Source organism: Meles meles, chromosome 3, assembly GCF_922984935.1.
Source record: "Meles meles chromosome 3, mMelMel3.1 paternal haplotype, whole genome shotgun sequence".
NCBI classification, from domain to species: Eukaryota; Metazoa; Chordata; class Mammalia; order Carnivora; family Mustelidae; genus Meles; species Meles meles.
The window spans coordinates 78,918,797-78,943,653 of NC_060068.1; the positions used below are offsets into that span (position 1 = coordinate 78,918,797).

General features: G+C 41.6%; 1 protein-coding gene and 1 non-coding gene across 3 annotated transcripts in view; both read left to right on the forward strand.

Annotated features, from left to right (window-relative positions):
* Window positions 1-24,857, forward strand: part of ARSB (arylsulfatase B) — a 167,532-nt gene that overhangs the window by 114,113 nt on the left and 28,562 nt on the right. The window contains exon 7 of one of the 2 annotated variants that reach the window (XM_046000903.1): window positions 12,141-12,608. The exons of the other annotated variant lie outside the window; for it this stretch is intronic. Within the exon in view, the coding sequence (XP_045856859.1) occupies window positions 12,141-12,142 (2 nt within the window). The 3' untranslated portion in view covers window positions 12,143-12,608. Of the gene's footprint in view, window positions 1-12,140; window positions 12,609-24,857 lie in introns of those variants that run through there. 2 annotated transcript variants of the gene reach the window in all.
* On the forward strand, window positions 2,831-2,978 carry LOC123939410. The gene has a single exon (XR_006817840.1). It is a non-coding gene; the product is annotated as a U4 spliceosomal RNA (small nuclear RNA).

Below are 24,857 nucleotides of genomic sequence, written 5' to 3' on the forward strand. Positions count from 1 at the left end.
CATTATTTTAATAACTTTGGTTTTATCCTTCTTGATTTAAATGTGAATGAAGAAAAATAATATTTAACACTGTATTAATTTTCTATCGCTGCCAGAACAAATTACCATAAACTTAATGACTTAAAACCACACAAATTCATGTTCTAATTCTGTAGGTTAAAAGTCTGACATGGATCTCACTGAACAAAAATCCAGAGTGTTGGCAGGGCTGTATCCCTTTCTGGAGACTCTGGGGGAGAATCCACATCTGTGCCTTTTCCAGCCTGGGAGGCTGCTCCCTTGCTTGGCCTGTGCCGTCTTCCTCCATCTTCAAAGCCAGCAGTGGAGGGGCACCTGGGTGGCTCAGTGGGTTAAGCCACTGCCTTCGGCTCAGGTCATGATCTCAGGGTCCTAGGATCGAGTCCCGCATCGGGCTCTCTGCTCGGCAGGGAGCCTGCTTCCTTCTCTCTCTCTCTCTGCCTGCCTCTCTGCCTACTTGTGATCTCTCTCTGTCAAATAAATAAATAAAATCTTAAAAAAAAAGCCAGCAACGGAGAATTGAGTCTTTATAACACATCACTCCAACCTTTCTTCTGTCCTCACGCCTCTTCTGAGCTCCTCTACTTTTTTGAAGCCTCTTGGGATTACATTAGGCCCACCTATATAATCCAGGCTAATCTCCCTGTTTGGAAGGTCAGCTGATTGGCAACCTTAACTCCATCTGCCATCTTAGTTCCCCTTTGTCCTATAACCTAAAATATTCACAGGCTCTGGGGGTTAGGCCATTATTCTGTGTACCATAGACACCTACTTCGTTGCACTAGACTTTATGAAAAATGGCAAAAAATAGCGCATAATCTAGTTGGAGGAAAGAACCAAAACATACAAAAAGTTAAAAGAAAATCAAGTAAGAGTTCAAGGCCACAGTACAAACCGTACTTGATTACTTGTGGATTATTTGCCATAGAGTCTGGTAGCTGCTCTTTGGTGGTGGGCTCAGTCACGTAGGCTGGTTAAGGAAGGGAAGGAAGCCTTGCCTGGAACCCTGGATGAAGAGTTCCTGAGGTGGAAAGGACAGTCCTGAGACACACGAGCACATGAGCAAAAGGGTGTATGTGTAAGTCTGTTGAGACAAAGGGAAGGCAGGAAAAAGATGGGATAATACAGTGTGTCAGACTGAGGAGGCTAGACTTGTTCTGATAGAAGGGAAGCCACCAGCTTGTTTCTTATACAAGTAATACATAGGAGAAGTGTTGTCTAGAAATTTTGACAAATACAGAAATGTTCAGAGATAAAGGTACAAATCACCATAATCTCACTATCCTGCTACCTCAAAGTAGCAATGTTATAATTTGGTGTGTTTTTTTTCTGTTTTCTCTCTCTCTCCTCTACAAACTGACACCCATATATCACACATTTTCACAGAATTTGGATCCTATGATATATCATTTCATTGCTTAATTTGTTAGCATAAGGAAGGGTGAAATTTTTCATCTTTAAAATTTTTGTTTAACAGTTTTGTCAATGGCTGCATGTCATTCTCTAACCTGGATCTACAATTCTAATATGTGGAATAGGTAGCCATTAACCCTGTTTCTGCATGTGTTGCTATATTTTCAAATATAGCAAATATTTTCAAATATAAATAAAGCTGCAATGACCATCCATTATTTTGAGAGGATAATGTTTAAAAGCAGAATTCCTAGGTCAAAGGGCGTAAACATTTTGAAGCTCCTTTTTAATATATTGGTCAGTTGCTTCCCTGAAATAATGTATGAATTATTTCTACCATCACTATGTGAGAATGTTTATTTTCTGGAATCTTGGCTACAGGGTATATTAGCATTTCTTAAAACATTCGCCAATTTTGCAAATAAAATAATGTATTGCTTTACGTTGCATCTCTTTGCTGCCAAGGTTAGGCTTGTTTTTGCTTATTGGCTGTTAATTACCAGTTCCTATCTTTTTCTCATGTAAAGGAAAAAATGTTTCCATTATCAATTTGTAAGAACATTTTGTATATTAAAATATTCATTGTTCTTATGTAGCGAATATTTTTCTTTTAATTTTTAGTATCTTTTAAAAAGTAAAAATTTTCACTTTGTAGAATTCTGTGTTTATAAATTTAAACAATTCTTCATCCTGAGTTCAAATATTCACTTATATTTTCTTCTAGTTCTACAAAGATTTAGTCATTTACATTTGGCTCTTTAAAAAATGTATTTGGGGCGCCTGGGTGGCTCAGTAATTAAGCGGCCTTCAGCTCAGGTCATGATCCCAGGACCCTGGGATCGAGCCCCATATCAGGCTCTGGGCTAGACAGAGAATCTGCTTCTCCCTCTCCCTCTGCTTGCTGCTGCTCTCTCTCTGTCAAACAAATAAATAAAATCTTTAAAAAATAAAAATAAATAAATAAATAATGTATTTTAGGTATAACAGTGTGAATACTAAATAGGTTTACAGTTTAAAAATAGCAGAATCATTATGGTTATGCCTACCATCTTGAAAAAAAATTGAGATTTTGATTAAAGTTGCATCGAACTTACAGATCATTTTGTCCATGAACATAGTATAGATGTCCTTTGATGTTGTCTTCTTGTATGACCTCCTGTAAAGTATTATAATTTTCAAGATTTTATTATTTATTTTTGCATATCTTGTGTTTTTGTTGCTTTTACAAATGGTCCTTTTTTCTATTTGAATTCTGTTATTTGTTAGTAAATAGGAATGCAGTTGAGTTTTGGATATTCACTTTACCTTTAATCTTATATCCAATTAGTGTCAGTTTTAAATCCCATTACCAAATCTAATAATTTCTCGAGTTTGTATATCAGCAAGGAAATTATCTTTAAGCTTTGCGCAGTGGCAGTATCGTAGCCAATGAGGTTTATCCGAGGCGCGATTATTGCTAATTGGAAATTATCTTTAATAATGACGATTTGTTTCTTTCTACTCATGCACCTTTCACTTTTTCTTATCTTATTGCTGTTTTTATTCAGTGTTGAATAAAAATGGTGATATCAGTTACCCTTGTTTTATTCCCCAGCCAGGAGGGGAAACTTTCAAAGTATTCCCATTGACTATGTTCATTATAGACTTTTTATACTCTCTATCAGAGTAAAAAACCACCCTTCTGTTCCTAGTCTGTAGAATTTTCTAAATTATGAATAGGTGTTTGTTTTTTATTAAATTTTTCTGCCTCTGTATGATCATATGCATTTTTCTTTATTAATTTTCTGATGTTAAATTTGCATTTTTGACTGACAGTCAATTTATGCATTGGTAGATAAAATTTCCTAATACTTTATTCAGCATTTTTACATTCATGTGGATATATAAGAATATCCTGTTATTATGATTTCTTGAATTATCTTTGTAATATTTTGGTCCAGGTTATGCTGTTGTCATAAAATAACTTGAATGTTGTTTCCTCTTTTTGTGTCCTATGGAAGAGTATTTTTGTGCATTGGAGTTATTTATCTTTTTTTCTCCCAGCTTAATGGAGATATATTTGAGATATCACATTATGTAAGTTTAAGGTATATAATGTGATGCTTTTACATATGCTTATATTATGAAATGATTACCACAATAAAGTTAGTTAACATGCCCAGGATCTCCATAGTTACCTTTTTTTTTCTGGTATTTTGGAATTTTGGTAATAAAACCATTTAAGACCACTTTTTAAATAATTTCCAAGTATATAGTATAGTATTGTTAACTAAATACTATGCTGTGCTTTCGGTACCCAGAACTTTTTCATCTTATAATTGGAAGTTTGTACATTCTAACCACCAGCTACCATTTTCTCTGTCCCCATACCCACCACCCCTGGCAACCATCAGTCCACTCTCTGGCACTATGAGTTCAGTTGTTTTTAGATTCCATATATGAGTGAGATCATACAGTGTTTGTCTTTCTCGGTCTGACTTATTTTAACATAATGCTTTTGTGGTTCATTCATGTTGTCACAAATGGCAGGATTTTCTTCTTTCTTATGGCTGAATAGTATTATATATACTATTATATATTTTTAATATATGTATTATATACTAGATATATATTTATATTTATATTCCATATCATCCTTATCCATTCATCCATTGATGGACACTTAGGTTGTTTCCATATCTTGGCTATTGTGAACAATGCTGAAGTGAACATGGGAATGCCAATATCTCTTCAATATCCTGTTTTCATTTCCTTTAGATATATCCCAGAAGTAGGATTGCTGGATAATATGGTAGTTCCATTTTTAATTTTTTGAGGAAACTCCATACTATTGTTGAGGAAACTGCATACTACTTTCCATAGTGGCTGAACCAATTCATGAGAAACAGTGCATAGGGGTTCCCTTTTTTCCACAGACTTGCCACACTTCTTGCTTATTGATCCTATGCCCATTTTTTAATTGGACTTTTCTTCTATTGAGTGGAATGTGTTCCTCTTGGGTATTAACTCTTATCAGATATATGGTTTGCAAATATTTTCTCCCATTCTATAGGTTGCCTTTTCATTTCGTTGATTTTTTTTCTTTTGCTGTACAGAAGCTTTTTAGTTTGGTGTAGTTTCATTTGATTATTTTTGCCTTTGTTGTTTGTGTTTTTGGCGTCATATCCAAAAAAAATCATTGCCAAGACCAGCGCCACAAAGTTTTTTCCCTATGTTTGTGTCAAGGTGTTTTACAGTTTTAGACCTTACATTAAATTTTTTTTAGTTGATTTTTGTGTATGGTATAAGATAAGGGTCTAATTTCATTCTTTTGCATGTGGATATTCAGTTTTCCAACAGCATTTGTGTAAGAGACTAGCCTTTCCCCATTGTGTGTTCTTGGGTTTATTTCTGGATTCTCTATTTGTTCCATTGGTCCATATGGCTGCTCTTATGCCAGTAATTATTTACTCCCTTTGTTGTTGTTGTTGTGTTGCTGTTGTTGTTTTTCCTAATGTAAGTTGAAAATTCAACTCATTATTTTCAGTCTTTTAAAAATATATAAATATTTAAACCTCTAAAATTATTATTATATATTGTATCAGCTATAACCTATACATAGTGGTATGTTCTGTTTTTATCATTAATTTTGTTTTTATTTATCATATATTTATTATCACAAGAAATATTTTTTTTCTTCAACCCAAATAGGTTAAAATTATGTTTTAAAACTTTCAGGCATGTGGCCTTTCATCATCTTTTTTTTTTGTTTTCATTTCCATCTTAATTGCATTATTGAGAATGTAATTTTCTTGGAAGTAGTTTTTTTTTAATCTTTTATCAAACTTTATGAACATTTGACCATAGCAAAATGATCTCTTTTTTTTAAGTGTGTGGTTTTTTTCCTTTGTTTTTTAGTTTGCCTGAAAGCCCATTTTATCTGCTTTGAATCTAGGAATAGAAGCTCTTTTTTTCTCTTTTGGTTAATATTCTCATGATACATCTTTGTGAACTTTTTAACGTTCATTCTTCCTGCACTTTCAATGTTTTAAGTACGTCTCTTTAAGGAACATCTACCTGTTTCCTTTTCTTTAATCTAGTCTAGCAAACTTTAACTTTGTTTAAGAGCATGTGAGAGTTTCAGTTACTCTACTTTCTCACCAACATTTTAACATTGGCAGTCTTTTTAATTTTAGCCATGTTAGCAGGTATGCAATGATAAATCATTGTGATTTTATTTTGCTTTTGTTAAATCCTCGAATACAATTGCTTCTTATATTTTGTCCAGTTTTCTAGCTGTTTGTGGCAGAAGGGTAAATCCAGCCTTTACCACTTGGTTGGAAGCAGCAGTCCTCCCTTTGTAACTTTCAAGATTAATTTCTTAACATATCACCAAGGCATTTGAGAAGTCTTTCTTTTCTTTTTTTTAAGATTTATTTACTTATTTGGGGGTGGAGGGGAATAGAGGGAGAAAGTCTTAGGTAGACTCCCTGCTCTTTGCAGAGCCCAACGTGGGGCTTAATCTCACCACCCTGAGATCACCACCCGAGCCGAAACCAAGAGTCAGACACTTAACTGACAGCACCACCCAGGTGCCCCTGAAAAGTTTTTCTTTTTCTTTTCTTTTTTTTTTTTTAAAGAAAAGTTTTTCTTTTAAAAATAAACTTCAGTAGGGGCACCTGGGTGGCTCAGTCATTAGTGTCTGCCTTTGGCTCAGTTCATGATCCCAGGATCTTGGGATCGAGCCCCACATCGGCCTCCTTGGTGGGTGGAAATCATGCTTTTCTTCTCCCACTCCCCCTGCTTGTGTTCCTGCTCTTGCTGTCTCTCTCTTTGTCAAATAAATAAATAGAATCTTTTAAAAAATAAATAAATAAATAAACCTATATAGCTTGTTTTGCTGTTTTTGGAAGGATGGTGTGTTGAGATTTCTTGTTCACCATATAGCCAGAAATGTATGTTTACTATGTGGTATAAGTTAGAGCACTAAAGTTTTTTTATTTAGTTATCAAAATTTTTGATGTATCGTGTATTGAGTTATTTATTCTTGCTCACTGTCTTTGTTCGCAAAAAGTAGAGCATGAGACAAAGACTTGCATATAGTTAGTTTATTTGGGAAATGATCCCAGGGTATAGGAGTGAAAAACAGATTTAATTTTATATAAATTACGTATAGACTTAAGCGCTTCCTTCCTTTTACTATAATTTCATCTTGAGATAGAAATCTTATTTTGATTCTTTTTGTTTGTTTGATACGTCTTTGAATTATCATCTTGCCATGGAAACTTCATGCGTAATATACTTTCTGCAGCCTTGCATATTTGAGGTTATAGCTTTCTGTTACTTTTGCCCATAATGACAGCTTGGTTGGGTAAATAATCCCATGGTTATTTTTTCTTTTTCCTTCACAATTTCTGTAGACTTTGCTTATGGTCTCTGGCATCTGTTGTTGCAGAAGAGTAATCTCAGTATAGCCTGACACTCTTGCTTTAGAGGTCTCTTGTGTTCTCCCCCGACTGGATAATTGCAGTGTTCTATCTTTGGTACCGATAGTTAAAAACATGTATCTATCTATATATATAGATATATCACCAGTGTATTTTGGATTTATTTCATCAGTTTTTCTTGGTAGAGAGTTAAGTACTGCACAATTCAAGATTTTTTATCCCAGGAAAATTTTAACCTGATAGATGTTTAGACTTTTATCTTTTTTAAATGTACTCTGGTCTTTTGGGCAGTAACACCCTTACCTGTATGTTAGATATCCTTTGTCCTTCATGCGTATATTCTGTCACTTGTCATTTTTATCTCTTTGCCATTTCCCTCCACATTTTGGGGTGAGTTCCACTTCGCTGATCTTTTGTTTGTTTTGGGGTTTGTTAACAGATCTTGTTCTGTGTCTCTTTAGTACTTCCAGTGGCATTTCAAAATAGAGTATGGCAAATCTTTTTCCTCACTGCCTCTCTGTAGGCTTTCCAGCTCTTTTTGTTTAAAAAAACAAACAAAACAATTTCATCATTGTATCTTTTCCTCCTTCATAGAGTTACTATTTCATTTGATTGTATTAAGTACACAAAGTTGAGGCTGACGGTTGACTCTTTCTTCTGTAAATGGTTGTCAGGGATGCTACATATATGTTCGTCTCCTTTTATGTTGTGCAATATTGTCATATTTATGTATATTTTATTCTGCTCCATGTTCATGTGATTTTATTACTGAGTGTAATTGGTGGTTTTGCTAAAAATGGCATCGATGAATTATCTTTGGGTTCCATCTTTCCTGGTGTTAGAATACATTCAAATATAAAAGCAGGAGGACTAGTTTATAAAAGATACATAGAACTAGCTCGGTGATCTCTCTATCGGCCAGTGGATGAGGAAAAGCTGTCTGGTGCACTGGGCCCTCCTAGTAAGGGAAAATAATCTCTAGGTAGTTTCTTGGTGTTTGACGGAGCCCTTGACCGAGAGCCCGTGTTATGGACTCTATTCCAGATATGCAAGTGGCTATGCCCAGCTCTTTCCCTGATGCCAATGCACCCTGTGTTAGGATGGATCCTTTGTGATGCTGGAAGTGCCCTTGGACTTGCTGGAGGGGGTATTTCCTAGTCCTCCTGACTCATAGTAGTGAAAGAGATTATCACTTGAAGTCTTCTTTTCTATCCTGTGACCTGCCCTGATTTCCAAAGTCTGTTAGTAGGTCTCTCCCTTATTTCCTGGAGGCACCGTGCCATTTTCCCAGGAAAGGAGCTTTCAGTCAGCTCTAGCTTCGCCCTTTAAAATGTCAGGGGTGGGGCCCCTGGGTGGCTCAGTGGGTTAAGCGTCTGCCTTCGGCTCAGGTCATGATGTCAGTGTCCTGGGATTGAGTCCCGCATCAGGCTCCCTGCTTAGCAAGGAGCCTGCTTCCCTCTCCCCCTCTGCCTGCCTCTCTGCCTACTTGTGATCTCTCTTTCTGTCAAATAAATAAATAAAATCTTTTAAAAAATAAAAATAAAATAAAACATCAGGGGTGTTAGATACCTGTGCTTAGTTGCTCTCTCACCTAAAAGCCTCCACAGAGGGACGCCTGGGTGGCTCAGTTGGCTGGGCGGCTGCCTTTGGCTTAGGTCATGGTCCCAGCGTCCTGGGATGGAGTCCCACATTGGGCTCCTTGCTCAGCAGGGAGCCTGCTTCTCCCTCTGCATCTGCTGCCTCTCTGCCTGCCTATGCTCGCTCTCTCTCTCTGGCAAATAATAAATAAAATCTTAAAAAAAAAAAAAAAAGCCTCCACAGGAACAGTTTTAAAGAGGGTGCATACATGGTTAAGTAAGGGAGTTGAGAGCAATCATGTGGAGAAAAATCTAGAGAAGAAACTAAGACCAATAATGCACGGGGTTCCAGAAACTGTCGAGGCATAATGCTCCCAGCCCTGCCCTGTCCCCCATGCCTGCATGACTTTAGAGCACACAACACCATCTGTCATAATAGTATTCTAAATATTTGTTTATCATCTTCTCCCATTAAAATATAAGCCCCGTGAAGGCAGACATTTTTATCTTTGGTATTCATTACTGTACCCAAGTATCTAGAACAGTGTCACAACAAAAAGCAGTTGTTGACTAAATGTCCCTCATTTAAAAGTTTGGTTTTTTTTTAAGATTTTATTTATTTGACAGAGAGCGAGAATCATTTAAGAACCAGGAGAAAAGGGGGGCGCCTGGGTGGCTCAGTGGGTTAAGCCGCTGCCTTCGGCTCAGGTCATGATCTCGGGGTCCTGGGATCAAGTCCCACATAGGGCTCTCTGCTCAGAAGGGAGCCTGCTTCCCTCTCTCTCTCTCTCTGCCTGCCTCTCTATCTACTTGTGATCTGTCTCTGTCAAATAAATGTTTAAAAAAAAAAAAAAAAAAAAGAACCAGGAGAAAAGGAAAGAGTTGAGAGAGCCTTTAAAAGATCTTTTAAAAAAGAGCTAGGAAGGATGTCAGAGGTACTTGATTTGTAGTAGCTAATGTTTGTTCATAAAGTAAGATATAAAAAACTTAGATTTGGTTTCCTTGAAGGCTAGTGTCAGAGACTCAAGTGTACTCGTTCGTGTCCAACATGAGTATAAATTTACGGTGACTTATCAGGAAGTCATGATTATTTTGGCAACTTACAAAAATTCATTTCAGAGCCTTTTATATCATTTGGTAAAAATTTCTTACAGAAAATAATTCAGTGCTTATCTGACTTTTAGCTCCTTTCTCAAAAGAGAAAATAAGAAAGAGGAAAGAGAAACTCAGCTCAGGTATCACTCTCCCTTATAATCATTAGCCTGAGATAAAAGAATTCTTTGTAATATATATATATATTTCATTTAAAGAAAGTTGAGGGAGCGTCTGGGTGGCTCAGATGGTTGGGTGTCTGCCTTCTGCTCAGGTCATGATCTCCAGGTCCTGGGATCAAGCCCCAGGTCCAGCTCCCAGCTCAGCAGGGAGTCTGCTTCTCCCTTTCCCTCTACCTTTCCCCCTGTTTGTGCTCTGTCTCCGTCTCTCTCTCCCTTAAATGAATAAATAAAATCTTTTAAAAATAATAAAAAATAAATTAAAAAATAAAGAAAGTTGAGGGTTGGACTTGGGTTATTTCTTGGACAAGTTAGAATACAATTCCTGATTTTTAAGTGTTAACAAAACATGTTTGAACATTTAAATGTTAGAGACTTAAAGAAAAAATCTAAACTTCTACCTTCTAATTTAACTATATTTTCAAATGTGTATGAGGTTATTTTTTCAGAATCTTTTCACAAATTACAAAGAACAGCATTTACCCTGCATTGAGCTCAAATGATTACGCATTCTTTTAAAATGAAAATGTTGACAGTGGAAACCAAATTAGAAAAGAATGCAGAGAGATGTTCATAAATCACCAGACACTTAGAAGAGCATGCAAGCAATCTAAAAACTATGTGTTTTTCATAATTTTACATTTTCCTTTCTAAAAATCACTTTCCAGTTTGTTGAGGGTTTGGCAGCTCCTGCCATGACATCAACTATTCCATTGTGCAGTGACTGCTTTCTTTTAGATAATTTGATGGCACTTCATCGCGTGTGAGTGATTAAGTTGAATTAAAAACCAACTGGGTTTGAGTTTAAATTCCCCTAACTGATAAACCAAACACATTCCTGACCTTAGGCCTGCTTTTGAGCCCTACTTGCATTGCCCAGAGGCTGCTTTACTTCTAGAAGCAGAAGTAAGCAGGTGAGAGAAAACACTTGTTTTGGAGTCAATAATTAGCCAATGGGGGGCCTGCGTGGCTCAGTGGGTTAAGCCTCTGCCTTCGGCCCTGGTCATGATCTCAGGGTCCTGGGATCAAGCCCCACATTAGGCTCCCTGCTCCGTGGGGGGATCTGCTTCTCCCCTCTCTCTGCCTGCTGCTCTGCCTACTTGTGATCTCTCTCCCTCCATCAAATAAATAAATAAAATCTTTTTAAAAAAATAATAATAATAATCAGCCAAAATGCACTGCATTATTCATCCACTTCTGCAACTGTTCAGATGCTTTCAGACCAACCATCCTCTTTTCTCTATCTTATATTGACCCCAAATCCAGAGCATGGTGACCTTGGCGTTGTTTTCCCACTTCAGAAAGCCAAAGCTCATTATTTGAGCTGTGGTCTCCCTCAGCAGTCAGGAGCAGATTCTCCACACCAGCAAGGTGGTGATGAAAGTACTAGAAATTCCCCTGTTGGTGGGGAAGAGGAAAGCAGTCTGTGAACAGCTTTCCGGAATCTCCTAGGAACTCGCCTCTCATCACCGGGAGAAAACACTTGTATTTGTAAAGGTCTGCTCCTCACCCTAGTCTACACCTGAGCTTCTCAAACTTGACTAAGTATAGAGATCATCTGATTCAGGATTTCCGCTGAGCTCCCAGGGGGTGCCAGTGCTGGGCCTCTGATCACACTTTGAGTAGCCCCCAGTGGAGACAGCACTTTCACCCAATTTGGAATCCAAGATCTAAAATTGTTTTTTAAAGATTGATTGATTGATTTTTGAGAGAGGCTGCGAGAGAGCGAGAGCACGAGCAGGGGGAGCAGCAGAGGGGGAAACAGACTCCCCGCTGAGCAGGGAGCCCCATGTGGGGCTGGATCCTGGGACTCCAGGATCATGACCTGAGCCAAAGACAAACGCTTAACTGACCGAGCCACCCAGGCGCCCTCAAGATTTATAATTTAAAATATTTGTGTGAATATTTGATTTAAGATTCTTGAAATATTTTGTGAGATATGCAGTTGGAGACAGAGATACAAGATCTTAAATTTCAGAACTGTTTTATAATTGCTAATGTATTAATTACTTAAGTAATTATATAATCAATATATTAATTGTAATTACAATTTTGTAATTTACCCTGAGTTCATGTTTAGGCTCACTAGGTAGCATTTCACATGATCTTTCTCATTATCCAAATACCAAATTGTTTTCTTATCCTAAAATAATCTGGTGTTTGATGAAAAAATTCAAAGTACATTCAGTTGAGCAAGACATGAAGATTTTAGAGCTCAACTCAGAAGCTCCCTTCCTTTTTCCTTTTGTTCCTTATGTTCTCATCCTGTCAACAACCACAAAGAATATCTAAACTTCTAAGAAATGACAGTGAACTGAGCATCTACACCCCACCAGAAGTCAAGAATGAGGTACTAATACTTCTACCTAAATTGTCTGAGATCCTGTTTGGGTTGTGAGTTCTGACACCTTTCAAGTACTTCCTCTGTCTTGCAGGATATTAGGAATGGGTGTAGACAACCCCAGCAAGCTGCCAGAGATAATACGTAGAGAATCAGGGAACTGATTATGCTACTTCTGTGGAGGAGTCTTCCCCGCCAGTACCCTGGCAGAGAGGGTACTGACATGGGCGCCGACATCCACACGTCTCTCTGGGTGGTCACAGCACTAGCTGTGACACCTGTGGGCCAGTCATTGTCTCTGACAGACACAAAGCACCCTCACCCAGAGTCATCATGTGAGCTCGGCTGGCATCCTGACTCAACAAGCTTGTTTTCTCATCTCGCCTTTCAAACATAAAGGCGCGTGCATATTTACAGTGTCAGAGAATCTGAAAAATACACCTTATCCATTAACACATGCAGGGGAACAATGGGAGAATCTGATGTTCCTAAAATACTGCAAAGAACATCTATTCCTGGGGCATCTGCGTGGCTCAGTCAGTTTAGTGTCTGCCTTTGGCTCAGGTCATGATCCCTGGGTCCTGAGATCAAGCCCCAAGTCCAGCTCCCTGCTCAGTGGGGAGACTGATTCTCCCTCTGCGTGCTGCTCCCCCTGCTTGTGCATGTTCATTCTCACACTCTCTCTCTCAGATAAATAAAATCTAAAAAAAAAAAAAAAATTAAAAGATCTATTCCTTCCTTTTCCCTGTGAATTGTGGCCTTTGTTTAGAACTTCCTAAGGACTCAGTATAGTTTTCCTTTAAAGTGTTTAGAGATCACAAACAAAACATCGTATGCAATATTCAGGAGGAAAGAAAATACAGTATATAAAATTTTATATTCTGTATTATCTCAACTATAAATTATAGGCATCAAAACAGGATTAGAAGGAGCAGACCAAAATGGTGTGATGGTCCATTACTTTTGGAGAATGAGGTTATGGATGATTTCCTATTATCTTTTTCATTCTGTTCATCATAGGCCAGGTTTTCTACAAGTTTGTATTATTCTTGCAGTTAAAAAGAGAAGAAGGAAGAGAAGAAAAAAAAAAAAAAAGGAAACAAAGCAAACAGTGATCAAGCTAGAAGTCCCTGAACCTAGCTAGGCCCCCTCCCACCACATGTGTGTAAATCTCTGTTCAGGGATTTGGGTCTGTAGTTAGTTGTTTGATGTTTTGATGTGGTATAGATGTGGTACAGATCTGTCTACTTGCCTCCGTGACAGAAATAAATTAGAGTGTCTGGGTAAAGACCAAACTCATCAATTTTTCCAAAATCTGTATTTGATTAATTCTGCAAAGGTCCAGGTCAAAGTTATTCCTCAAACCTTATTATTTCAATAAAGAAGCCCAAAGTTTCCAGGTTTGTCAGGAAATTCATTATCACTGTAAAATAGCAAAAGGTCACAAAATGTCTCCTTCCACAATCAACTAGCATATAAGAAAAATTTCTTTTTCTCCACAATTCATTACCCCAGCAAAACCAAGAGAAACCTCTGACATTTCAGATCCTTTTGCTGCAGGGGAAATAAATGTTCCATAGATCATGGAGAAAAATGACAAACAAATTAATGAAAAACAAATACACTCCTGCAGTGTACTCAGCCATGCCAGACCCAACAGAAGGCAAAGTGAGCTTTCGTTCTCGGGTCTTTCCAACTCGGAAGAGTGACAGTTTCCATAATGGCATCAGCACTTCAGCTACAGAAAGCCGTACACACACCAAAGAAACACAAATTAAAGAAACATGCAGTGGAAAAACAGAAAAGAGGAGTTCTGTCATTTCATACATATTTAACTGTAGTGGGAAAGTCAACGCTGGCAAAGCATCATTGAAATTTTGAGCTAATAAGAGGAAGCATTCTGGAAGGTATTCACCCCTCTCTTCTTAAGCTTTATACAAAATTATGACTCTACTGAATTTAGCTCAATTTTCCCACGTCCTAAAAATTCTTCCTCTCATTCTGCCTCATTCTGGCCACCTTTTGCTTCCTCTTCAAAGTTTGTCAGGGAGCAGTTAACAAGTACTTTCTCCGTATGTTCAGTTTCCAAACTAATTTTCCCACGGAGTACATTTCATTTTCTTTTTTTAAAGACACAAACAGTCCAGATAAAGTCGAGATTCGCTGTGACTCCCTGCTCTAGTCTGCTAAAAGTTTCATCCTGCTAGGTACTCTAGTTGTGCTTACTTACATAACACGGATATTGTGTGTGTGTGTGTGTGTGTGTGTGTGTGTGTGTGTAGAATGCTTTTTCCATGTAAAATTGAGTTTTTTGTGATATGTTTTCCACTCAATGATCTACCTTGGAGATCTTAACCGGTGAGTACATGTAGAGCAGTGGTTCTCGACTGGGGGCAGTTTTGCTCCTCAAAGGACATTTGGCAATTTCTGGAGACATTTTTGGCGGTCGCAGGCTGGACAGTGGTGCTACTCTGGTATCTCGTAGATAGAAGTCAAGGATGCTGCTAAACATTCTGCACTGCACAAGACAGCCCCCAACCCGTCCACTCAGGGGCATCAGGGTAACACAATTGTCTAAGTGCCTTACTCTTGGTTTCAGCTCAGGTACTGATTTCAGGGTCATGGGATCAAGCCTTGCATCAGGCTCTGTGCTCCGTGTGGTGTCTGCTTGAGGTTCTCTCTCTCCCTTTGCACCACTCATGCATGCTCTATATCTCTCTCTCAAATAAATCAATCTTCTTTAAAAAAAAAAAAAAAAAAAAAGAATTGTCCACCCAAAATGCAAGTAATGCTGAGGTTGAGAAATCATGGGGTGCTTCTACTTTATTCTTTGAATTGCTGCATCATATTCTATAGTTTATTTTACTGGTCAAGTCACAATGTACATTTAAATGAATTTTTTAAAACACTTATTTGTGCCCATCATTCAGTGTTTCTTCCATTCACTTTTTACCCAGTTGCAAGCTGCCTTCTTCCCTGATTTCCCTTCCTCCTAATTTCCACAGCCCTGGCTCCTTTTCAGGATAAGCTGACTTGGCCTTTCCCTGATGCTTTGTCAGTGCTTATTATCCCGTTCTCCTGGAAGTACTTGGCCCCCTGGCCCCAAGACTCTGCTGCCCCTTTGCAATCCCCAGGGCTGGCCAGCCACCGTGCCCTGAGCTCTTTGTGGTCCTCCAGGCACTGTGCTAGGCATCAGGGCATGAGGGTGAACAGCAGCAAGCCCCAGCCCTGAGATCCTCTGGTTTATAAATGGAGACAGGCTCATCCACCAGTTGTGCGAAGGGAGGCATGGCCCAGTTACAGTGTATGCAGAGTTTGCTGAGTGATTCGATACATGATTAACTGTAGCATGAAAGATTTTCAAGGGCTATAGAAAGTGTCTTTCCTTCATGGTTCAGAACGTACTGCCTATTTTGTCTTCTTGCCTACTTCTCCCATAACATACATTTTAAAAAAATAAATCAAGGAACATGCTTTCTTCACGTTTTCCCACCACCACTCTTTTTCCCGGCTTTGGAACAGCAACTGCATTGTTTCACTCTTGCTCTATGGGGAATGCACTCAGCCTTGGCCAAAGCAGAGAAAAGATCAAATTAGAGAAGCAAGTCTGCTTGCTGCTGGCTGAGGGGCAGGAAGCAAGGTTGGCACTCCCTCCTCTCCATCTGGAGCTTCCTTCTCCTCCCCCTTCTCTGCAGCATCCTGGGATGGAGGACCCGAGGGGTGGGCTGCAACAGCTGCACGGCCCTTATTTCCCTGGATCAAGGGATCTTAAGGCGCTACCCGAAACCTGACAGCAAAGGAAATCTCAACTGTAAGTCCAAGTCAGCGCTCAGAGTGAACCTCTTAAACATGTGCTGAGTGTTCCCCGGGCAGGCCTGGGGAGACGTGAAGATAAATGGGTTGTAGCCCCTGCCCCCGCAGAGCTGGAGGGAGTTGAGCGTGAGGGGCCCGTATAAATAGCTACTCGGTGCAAAGCAGAAGGAATGAAGTGAACCCTTAAATGAGGACTGAGCAAAGTTGCTTAAGGAGAAAGGCAGGGAGGGGGTTGGTGGGGATTAGCTTTGCTCGGGGATCAAGCAAGGCACTTGAAAATCATTTAGAAATAAGAGCAGTTTTGTTGGATGGAGTCATTTGACTTGAACAGGGAGAGGAGGATATTTGGAATGAGGAATGAAGTGTCTTGAAGAGCTGTATTCTTGAGTGCCATTCTGCTGAGCCCATGAGCTTGGATGAGGCCGAACCTTAGAGATGGGATCTTTTTTTTTTTTTTTAAAGATTTTATTTTATTTATTTGACAGAGAGAGAGATCACAGGCAGAGAGGCAGGCAGAGAGAGTGAGAGGGAAGCAGGCTCCCTGCTGAGCAGAGAGCCCGATGTGGGACTTGATCCCAGGACCCCGAGATCATGACCCGAGCCGAAGGCAGCGGCTTAAACCACTGAGCCACCCAGGCGCCCCGGGATCTTTTTTTTTAAGGTTTGTTTTTTGGTTTGTTTTTGTGGGGTTTTTTGTTTGTTTGTTTGACAGAGAGAGAGAACCCAAGTAGGCAGAGCGGCAGGCAGAGAGAGAGAAGGAAGCAGGCTCCCCGCTGAGCAGAGAGCCCGATGTGGGTCTCGATCCCAGGACCCTGGGATCATGACCTGAGGGGAAGGCCGACACTTAAGGACTGAGCCACCCAGGTGCCCTGACAGGGGAGCTTTTATCTGCTCTTTATCTCAGGTCCCAGGGCAAGCATTCACGATCCTTTCTCAGCCCCTGATGTCAGGGATCCTAATCCACTCATTTCTGTTCAAGTTCGTTTTGTGCCAGTCATGGTATCTAATCTAATTTTTTTTTAAGATTTTATTTATTTGCAAGACAGAGAGAGAGAGAGATCACAAGTAGGCAGAGAGGCAGACAGAGAGAGAGAGGGAAGCAGACTCCCCGCTGAGCAGAGAGTCTGATGTGGGTCTTGATCCCAGGACCCTGAGATCATGACCCGGCAGAAGGCAGAGGCTTAACCCACTGAGCCACCCAGGTGCCCCACAGTATCTAATTCTTAAAGGTACACACACTGTCGCCCCCTGCAATTGCTCCAGGTCTGTGTGCCCGTGTTCTGCAGGGTCTGTATTTACATTTCTAATTGTTTGTGTTAAACCCACCTGGGGTCCTGGGAGCATCAGGGACCTAGCTGGAGCACAGGGGCTTTTGTTGAAAACCGTAAGCCCTGGCAGAGGGCAGAAGGGAAGGTTTGATGCTGTGTGGGCCTGGGGAGGGCAGCACCAATGAGGGAGAGAGAGATGGAGCCACTGGCCCGAATGGATCAGTGACCAAGGACAACAACAATAATAGCCACCCCTCCTGTTTATTTTTGCTCTACTAATGCCCATTCTTTGTCTCTGCAAGTCAAGCACTGATTGAGCTGGAGTTGAGAAGAGGCAGGCAGAGGACCACTGTAACATTCCCAGAGGGCTCCTGTGTTCCTCTCCTCTTGCTGTGTGGCAAATTACCACACACTTTACAGCTTAACACGACACCCCTCTGTTATCTCCCGGTTCTCAGGGTCAGCAATTTGGGCGGGCTCAGTGGAGTTCTCTGCATCAAATCTCCCAAAGCGACAATCAAGCCATTAGTCAGGCCACGCTCTCACCTGGGGGCTCAGGGCCGGGTCTGCTGCTTGTGCTTAGAAGACTGAGATCCCAGTTCTCTCTGCAGGGACTGCTCCTGGTTTCCAGAGGCTGTTCTCAGGCTCTTGCCCAGTGACCCACCTCACTCTCAAAGCCAGCAAGAACGTTCCTGTTATTGAAATCCTTCTCTAATCTCTCTGACTTTTGCGCTCTGAGCCACAAAAAACTCTCTGTTTTTAAAAGTCTCGGGGTTAGGGTAGGCCCCCCAGATAATCCCCCTATTTGAGGTCACTGATTAGTAATCGTCATATCTGCAGAGTCCCTTTTGCCTTGTAAGTCCCATAAACACGGGAGTAATCTCAGGAGGCAAAGGGCATGGATTTAGAACTCAGCCAATACCAGTTGCCCAAAGTCTGGTTCTGTTTGACCTTGAAAGGATACTCGCAGACCCAGGACCCAGAAAACTTTAGCTGAGGGTGGGGATGGGCGGGACAGAGAGTGACACAGGGAAGCGAAATGTTCTCAGGAAGCCAGACAGAGGACTTTGGGAGGCAGAATCAGAGGACCCTGCTGAGGAATTAAGCTCTTTTATATCACTTTTGCCATATGTCTTTGCAAGGTCTCACAGGCATAAGAATGGTGAGGAACACAGGGTCCCTGCCCTTTAGCGCTTTCCAGTCTAATGAGATTGCAAGATACCTCCCGGACTGTAAATGCTGTCCTGACGAAAATTTGTCCCTGAAACATCTACATATTTTCAGGAAAATAATTTTTCTATATTTTACAGACTGACCTGAGTGCCTAGCACCCCTAGTTTTACGCATGGTTTTTTGTTCATTTTTGTTGGTGTTATTTTGGTTTGGCTTTGGGTCTTTTGTGTTCCTGTATATATTCGAAAAATACTTCTTAGGACGGATTATGTTCACAGCAATTCCCTAATTCTTGTATTCTTGTGGTCCTCAACCTAAGAATCGCCTGGGCAGCGTGTTACAAATGCAGCTTGCTAGGCCCTCCCTCTGTATCCCTTAAGGGTCTCTGAGGCTATATTTTGGTCCAAGAACTAGACAATTCTAATGGTACCAGGACCACGCTTTGAAGGTTGCAGTAGGGGCAGGAAGAGTATAACACAGTATTCCTCGTCCTCAAAGATCATATAAATGAATCAGGGAAATAAAATGTAGATATATTTCAAAATAATAATACACATTCGTAGATGCTGAAGAGCCAAATGAGAAACAGAGAAAATAAAGAATGGGTGAGATGTTACATGAGGAGAGGACTACTCCTAAATGGAGTTCCGGAAGATTTCAAAACAGCTTGGGTTTTAACTGGACCTTTAAGAGGCAAGGGTGTGTCCAGTGGGGAGAATAGGAGTGAAGGTACTTTGGCCCCAGGCAGGGGCAGCAAGCTCAAAGCAACCTACAGAGGCTGATTTAATATCTCCTCACCACTTCATCGAGGATCCCTTTGGAACCACAACCTCATTCTTCTTCCTTCTTAGGTTGCTGTTAAGAATATTCCTTAAGAGGGGCGCCTGGGTGGCTCAGGTCATGCCTTCGGCTCAGGTCATGATCTCGGGGTCCTGGGATCGAGCCCCACATCGGGCTCTCTGCTCAACAGGGAGCCTGCTTCCCTCTCTCTCTCTGCTTGCCTCTCTGTCTACTTGTGATCTCTGTCAAATAAATTTAAAAAAAAAAAAAAGTTTAAAAAAAAAAAAAGAATATTCCTTAAGAGATTGCACATGTACATGTAAGAAGCGATTAATCACAGTTGAAATCTATGCACGGAGTTAGGGATAATTTCAACCTGACTTGTTTAAGTTTCTATTATGCTGAAAACTTATATAGACTCCAAATGGAAATGGCATCTGATTATTAAGTTCAGATGCCGGCGCCTTTCGTTAACAATGAACATTTTTGCTCTGTATATTTTCAGCATGCTTTTTTCGCTCTGTATATTTTCCTTCAGAAGTGGCGGGCCTACAGACATCTCCAACTATGCTGCCAATCAGTGAAATAGAGGAAGTGGTCACGAAATTAAATGTGAAAACACTCCATCAGCCTTTTGCAATGTGGAGCCTTTGTTTATTCATCTAACCCATATTCGGAGCTCATTCTATTTACATGGATGGCTATCCAAGTGATTTATTGGAGAGTGTTTGATATTTGTGTTTTATAATCCTTTTTTCCCCTCACTAAAGCAGTTTTAAATACAGATATCCCTTACTTTTCGAACAAGTTCCTGTTTCACCTTTCCCTTTTACGAAAACACACCTTAGTACCTGTTTCCGGTAACCAAAAGACACGCAAAGAGGATTTTCAGTTTTATGAAGAAAGGTGAAAATGGAGAATAGCATTTTTGCATTTGTTTCGAAGGGAGCTCTCAAACAGGCAATGCCTCCCCTGACCCCACCGCCAACCCCCTCCTGGGGCAATGGGCATCCAGAGTAGTGCCGCCAGGCTCCTTCCCTGGGAGCTACACTCAGTGTCTCAAGCATCCAGCTGACCTATAGCTTTGAGCTCTGTCTGTGAGCATCTGTGCTTTATTGTGATCTATTTCATTCACATCATTCACATCACATCATTCACATCATTAGCAAGATGTGCCCACAGGTATCAGGAAAGCCTGAGAGGTTATATTTTGAGCATGCAACACTCAAAAATGTTTCCATATACATTAGTGATAATTACTTTTCAATTTATGCTATTCCAGTCTGAGAAATTTTCCATAGAAGCACTATGCTTTTCAATAGTAGGGGTAACCTGCATCAGAATACGACTGCAGAAAACCTACTTAGTGAAGTCAGAAGAAAATAAAAAGAACTCTCTTACTGATACTCATAACAAATACAAAACGAGAAACTGTAGAGATTCGTATAGTCCTATGTGACTCTGTTCTTTTAGAGTACACATCACTGCTGTGGGTTTTTCTTTTCTTTTTTTAAGATTTTATTTATTTATTTGACACACAGAGATCCCAAGCAGGCAGAGAGGCAGGCAGAGAGAGGGGAAGCAGGCTACCTGCTGAGCAGAGAGCCCGATGCAGGGCTTGATCCCAGGAGGCTTGATCCCAAGACCCCGGGATCATGACCCAAGCCGAAAGCAGAGGCTTAACCCACTGAGCCATACAGGCGCCCCATGCTGTGGGTTTTTCTTAAGTGATCAATAAATTGCTGTGTGGTGTCAGGTAGAGACTGTATCTGAAGTTTAATTTGCGTAATTAAATAAAACATACAATTTTGTGTATTTCTGCAAGAGGAGACAAGCTATTAGTGGAAATACATTTACTCATTTCTTCGACGTGCACTCATAATTTGTAAACCTATTTATCACCATCATCAAAGAGGGGTGCCCAGGACAATCCTGAGCTGTGTCTAACGCTACATCTAATTGTGTGCATATGTGTGTGTGTGTGTGCTTGAACAGAATGCTACGTTGACTTTGTCTCTGTAATAGGACCATATCAACTATTTGGGGCTATTTTAATCATATTAGCATTCATTTCTACCAATTTGATCTTGACTGTTGTATCGCCGTTCCCAGTCTATTACATATCTATAATATATTTGTTTATTTATTTATTTTACGTGCACATCAAATTTGAGGTTTCCTTGAACTTTCAGACTCACTGCTCCCTGAGGAGTTTGTCCGTGTTCTTCTCTTCCCCACTGTGAATGCGCCTCTCCTACACCAGCTGGGCCTGCCATCCTGGACCCTGTGCTTTCCGTCCCAGCTCAGTGCTTGTGCTCTTGTCTCTGCTTCACTTGTGCACCTCCCAGGACCCAGCAGACAGCCAGGCACTTGCCTCCTGCCCTGAAGAAGACCATAAATACCCTGTACCTTGAGGGGGGCAGCCTTTTGAGTGCTTTCCTATTTCCAAATGGATTAGCTTGCGGCTCCCAATAGGCAGACACATATGCGTCTGACCCTGGTGTACTCTTTACCACTCACAAGGACGTGGCACTTTTTCTAGTCCCTTCAACAGGGAAGTGGATCCAAATTCATACCTTCCAGGCAGGACTTGGCCAAAAATTCTGGATGCGTCATCTCTGGTACAAGGTTAGTTCAGTTGGCAGATATCCTTCCAGTTTAAAAAAAAAAAAACCCACTGTGGATGACATGTGAATATACTGTTAGGGTTTTTATCTGCTTTAATAATTAGTATTTTCCAGAGACTACGTTTCTGCTTTCTATATTGAGTTTTCAGGGGCATAGTATGGTCAAGATTCTGGACTCGTTGCTTCACACGATATATAGTTCTTGAGATAATGGTTTGCTTTTCCCCCCTCGTACATCTGTTTTGCTTTATGCAAGAGAAATTTCTCATGCCAGAATGACTTTCAGTGGATATAGGCAATCTGCTTTCTGTTGAGCCTCTACAATTCCCAGATGCAAATGTTTAAAAAGCAGTGAGGTTAACATGGTTATTTCTTCATCTGAAATGTCTCCAGTCACTACTTTTGTCCTTAAAAAAGTCTTGTGTTATAAATCTATTGTGTGTAATCCTTACAGCCTTGCCTCATAATTCTCTTATCAGAACTGAATTGACTCTTTAGTGGCCTCCTAGGCTGGATTTCAGGGTCCTCCTAGTTTTTATGGCTAGTTTGATTATGTTCTCTTGATAGAATTTATGTTCTCCAGGAGGGAATGAGGGGAGCAATTTCACTATCCAGAACAGAATCCCACTAACCAAGAGAACAGCACCCCACCACCACCACAAAAGTTCTAGTCTTATCAGTGTGTGTCCTCAATCACTTAATCAGCAAATACTACTGAGCACAATTGTTGCAGGCAAGGCAAGGATAGCATATGGATGCTAACCTCAAAAAAAGTATAGTCTGCAGGCACAGATAAAAACCTAAAATAACAGAGGTAGCAGTGGGCCGATCCGTGTCACATGGAGGTCACACACTGTGCTCCCACAAGGAAAGGGAGCCCTCGGCTGATCGCCCCGCACAACTCCAGACATCTTTTTCACATTTTTTCATTTAATCCAACCCTTGAGGACCTGAATCTGTCACAGAAATTGGCCTGACTCTCCTTGTATTGCTAAGTTGTTAGACTGTGGGAAGCCTTAGGAGCAGGGAGAAGTTGAACGATACACACAATGCTAAGTCAGAGTTTCAAGGCCCTTGAGAGCTAGGAAAAAATCCAAGAAAAATCCAAAAAAAAAAATCCAAGATTCAGATGAACATGGGAGTCAGTGGTGGGATGTTCCTGAAACTCCCGAAGCACAGGAAGGCCGAGTACAGGTCTCAGTTGAAGATGTGGAACTAAGGTAGTTCCTGGCAGCTCTCACTGCAGCAGGGAGGCCTTGGATTTTCTGAAAACAGGTCCCAAGAAAACGTGCGAAAGTCTTTTAGTGCTAATTACTGTTCCGCGATTGAAGGTACAGCTCTCTCGGTGTCTAGAATGAGGACGGCGTAGAGTGTCCCCCAGAAAACGAGCTCGCATGGCAAAACCAGACAAAAGCTTCCCCTCTGCCAAACTGGCTGTCAGCAGAAATCTGGTCTGCTTTCTGAAATGGAATGTAGGCTTCCAGACTCTCTAGACAATCTCTTTCCAAAGCGGATGAGAAATAAATAACTCCCGGGCACCGACTTCATTTTTGCGTTCAAAGCAAGAGGAGTTTTCACCATGCTGCTTCTACTTGTCTTTGCACAACGGAGTTCTCCCGGAAATACTTACAGCAGTGGTACTGGAAATTCATGGGATCAGAATGCTGGTTGGGGATTTAAATTTAATCACTTCCATTCTTCCCCTGCCCCGCCCCCATCCCGACTCCCTGCCTAGGAAGCTCTGTCTGTGCCTAGGAAGCTCTGTCTGTGCTTGTCACCAAAAGAGAAATGACAGCCCTACTCTGAGCCCTAGAAGAGAAGACACATGAGCATTCTGCCTTGGCAGGGATATCGGAGGGGGCAGTGCGGCATGCGGGTGACAGGAAGTTTGAGATGCGAACAGAGATTACGAGCACACAGTCGCTAAGGATAAGCAGGGCAAGCAGCACCTGCTCTTCTGGGAGAGCAGATGGGCCACTCCGCTAAATCCTGGGCCTAGCGGGGTGCTCACCATGCTGGCCCACGGGACCAAGGTTTGACGAGAAGGGCCCAAAGATGAACCCTGCTCATGCAGTCTGTATCTTCTGCCAACGTTCAGCAGCCTCTGGTTGTTTCCTGAGACTGGGGCTCCCAGGGCCCGCCAAAATCAGAGGGCCAGGCAAGCAGGTGTGTAACATAAGGAAAGTGTCCATGGGATGGGGTTGAAGGCCAGGCCTTTAGGTCTGCTGTGAGGAGAGCAAGGCTGGCCCCAGGTCCCATGGACAGGGTGCTAGGGGGCGTGATTATCAGAGCAGGAGCATGGGGGTGGAGGCTGACGGGCAGCGAGTGGCCAGATGCCTGGCCAGTGTTGCTTCTGCCTGGTGTCCAGCCTGGTCCTGCATGGATCTGCAGCATGGATCTCTCCATGCCAGCTGAACGGCAACAGGTGCTGCTGATGGTGGGCACGGAGACGGACTGGACAGCCCTGTCCTCCTCCCTGAACGTGCTCAGGGACAGATTATCAGAGATAATCTGTCTCTTTGCTCCTCACTCCTCCCAGCTCATCTGTGGCGCTGGGCTTTGCTGTAGACATAGGAGAGAGTCACCATGATATATTTGAACGATCTGTCACCACAAGCTTTCCCCTCTGGCTGCAGATGAGACTGAAATCTTCCCCACTTGAGTCATTTGCCTGCTTAGAGTCCCTCCATGAGCCCCCAGTGCCCGCTCCAGAAGAGAGCTGGACCAGAGGTCCTATGCAGGCCGGCCCAGCCACGTGGTCCGGCCCCATTTCCTGAGCCTGCCCTCTCCTGGCTCTCGTGCTCAGCAGTGCTGTGTTCTTCCTGTCCCCAGATGAGCCCCATGCCTTCCTGCCTCCGTGCTCTTTGCCACGCTGCTCCTCTTGCCTTGACTGCCCTTTCTTGCCTTCCCCTGCCTGCAGAAATCTGGCTAATCCCTTGGGATCCAGTTCAAACACAGCCTTCCTCAGTGAGGCCTGGCCAGCCAGTACCCCCCCCCCCCACCACCACCTTTCCTGGCAGAATGAAGCACTAATTGCCTCACCTCTGGTGCCCCTCCACATTGTATATGCTCCTCTAGCCCATTACAACAGGCTTGTGCCTGCACATTTTTCTTAGATCCCAAACCTCTCAAAGACAGGCACCTGGGCAT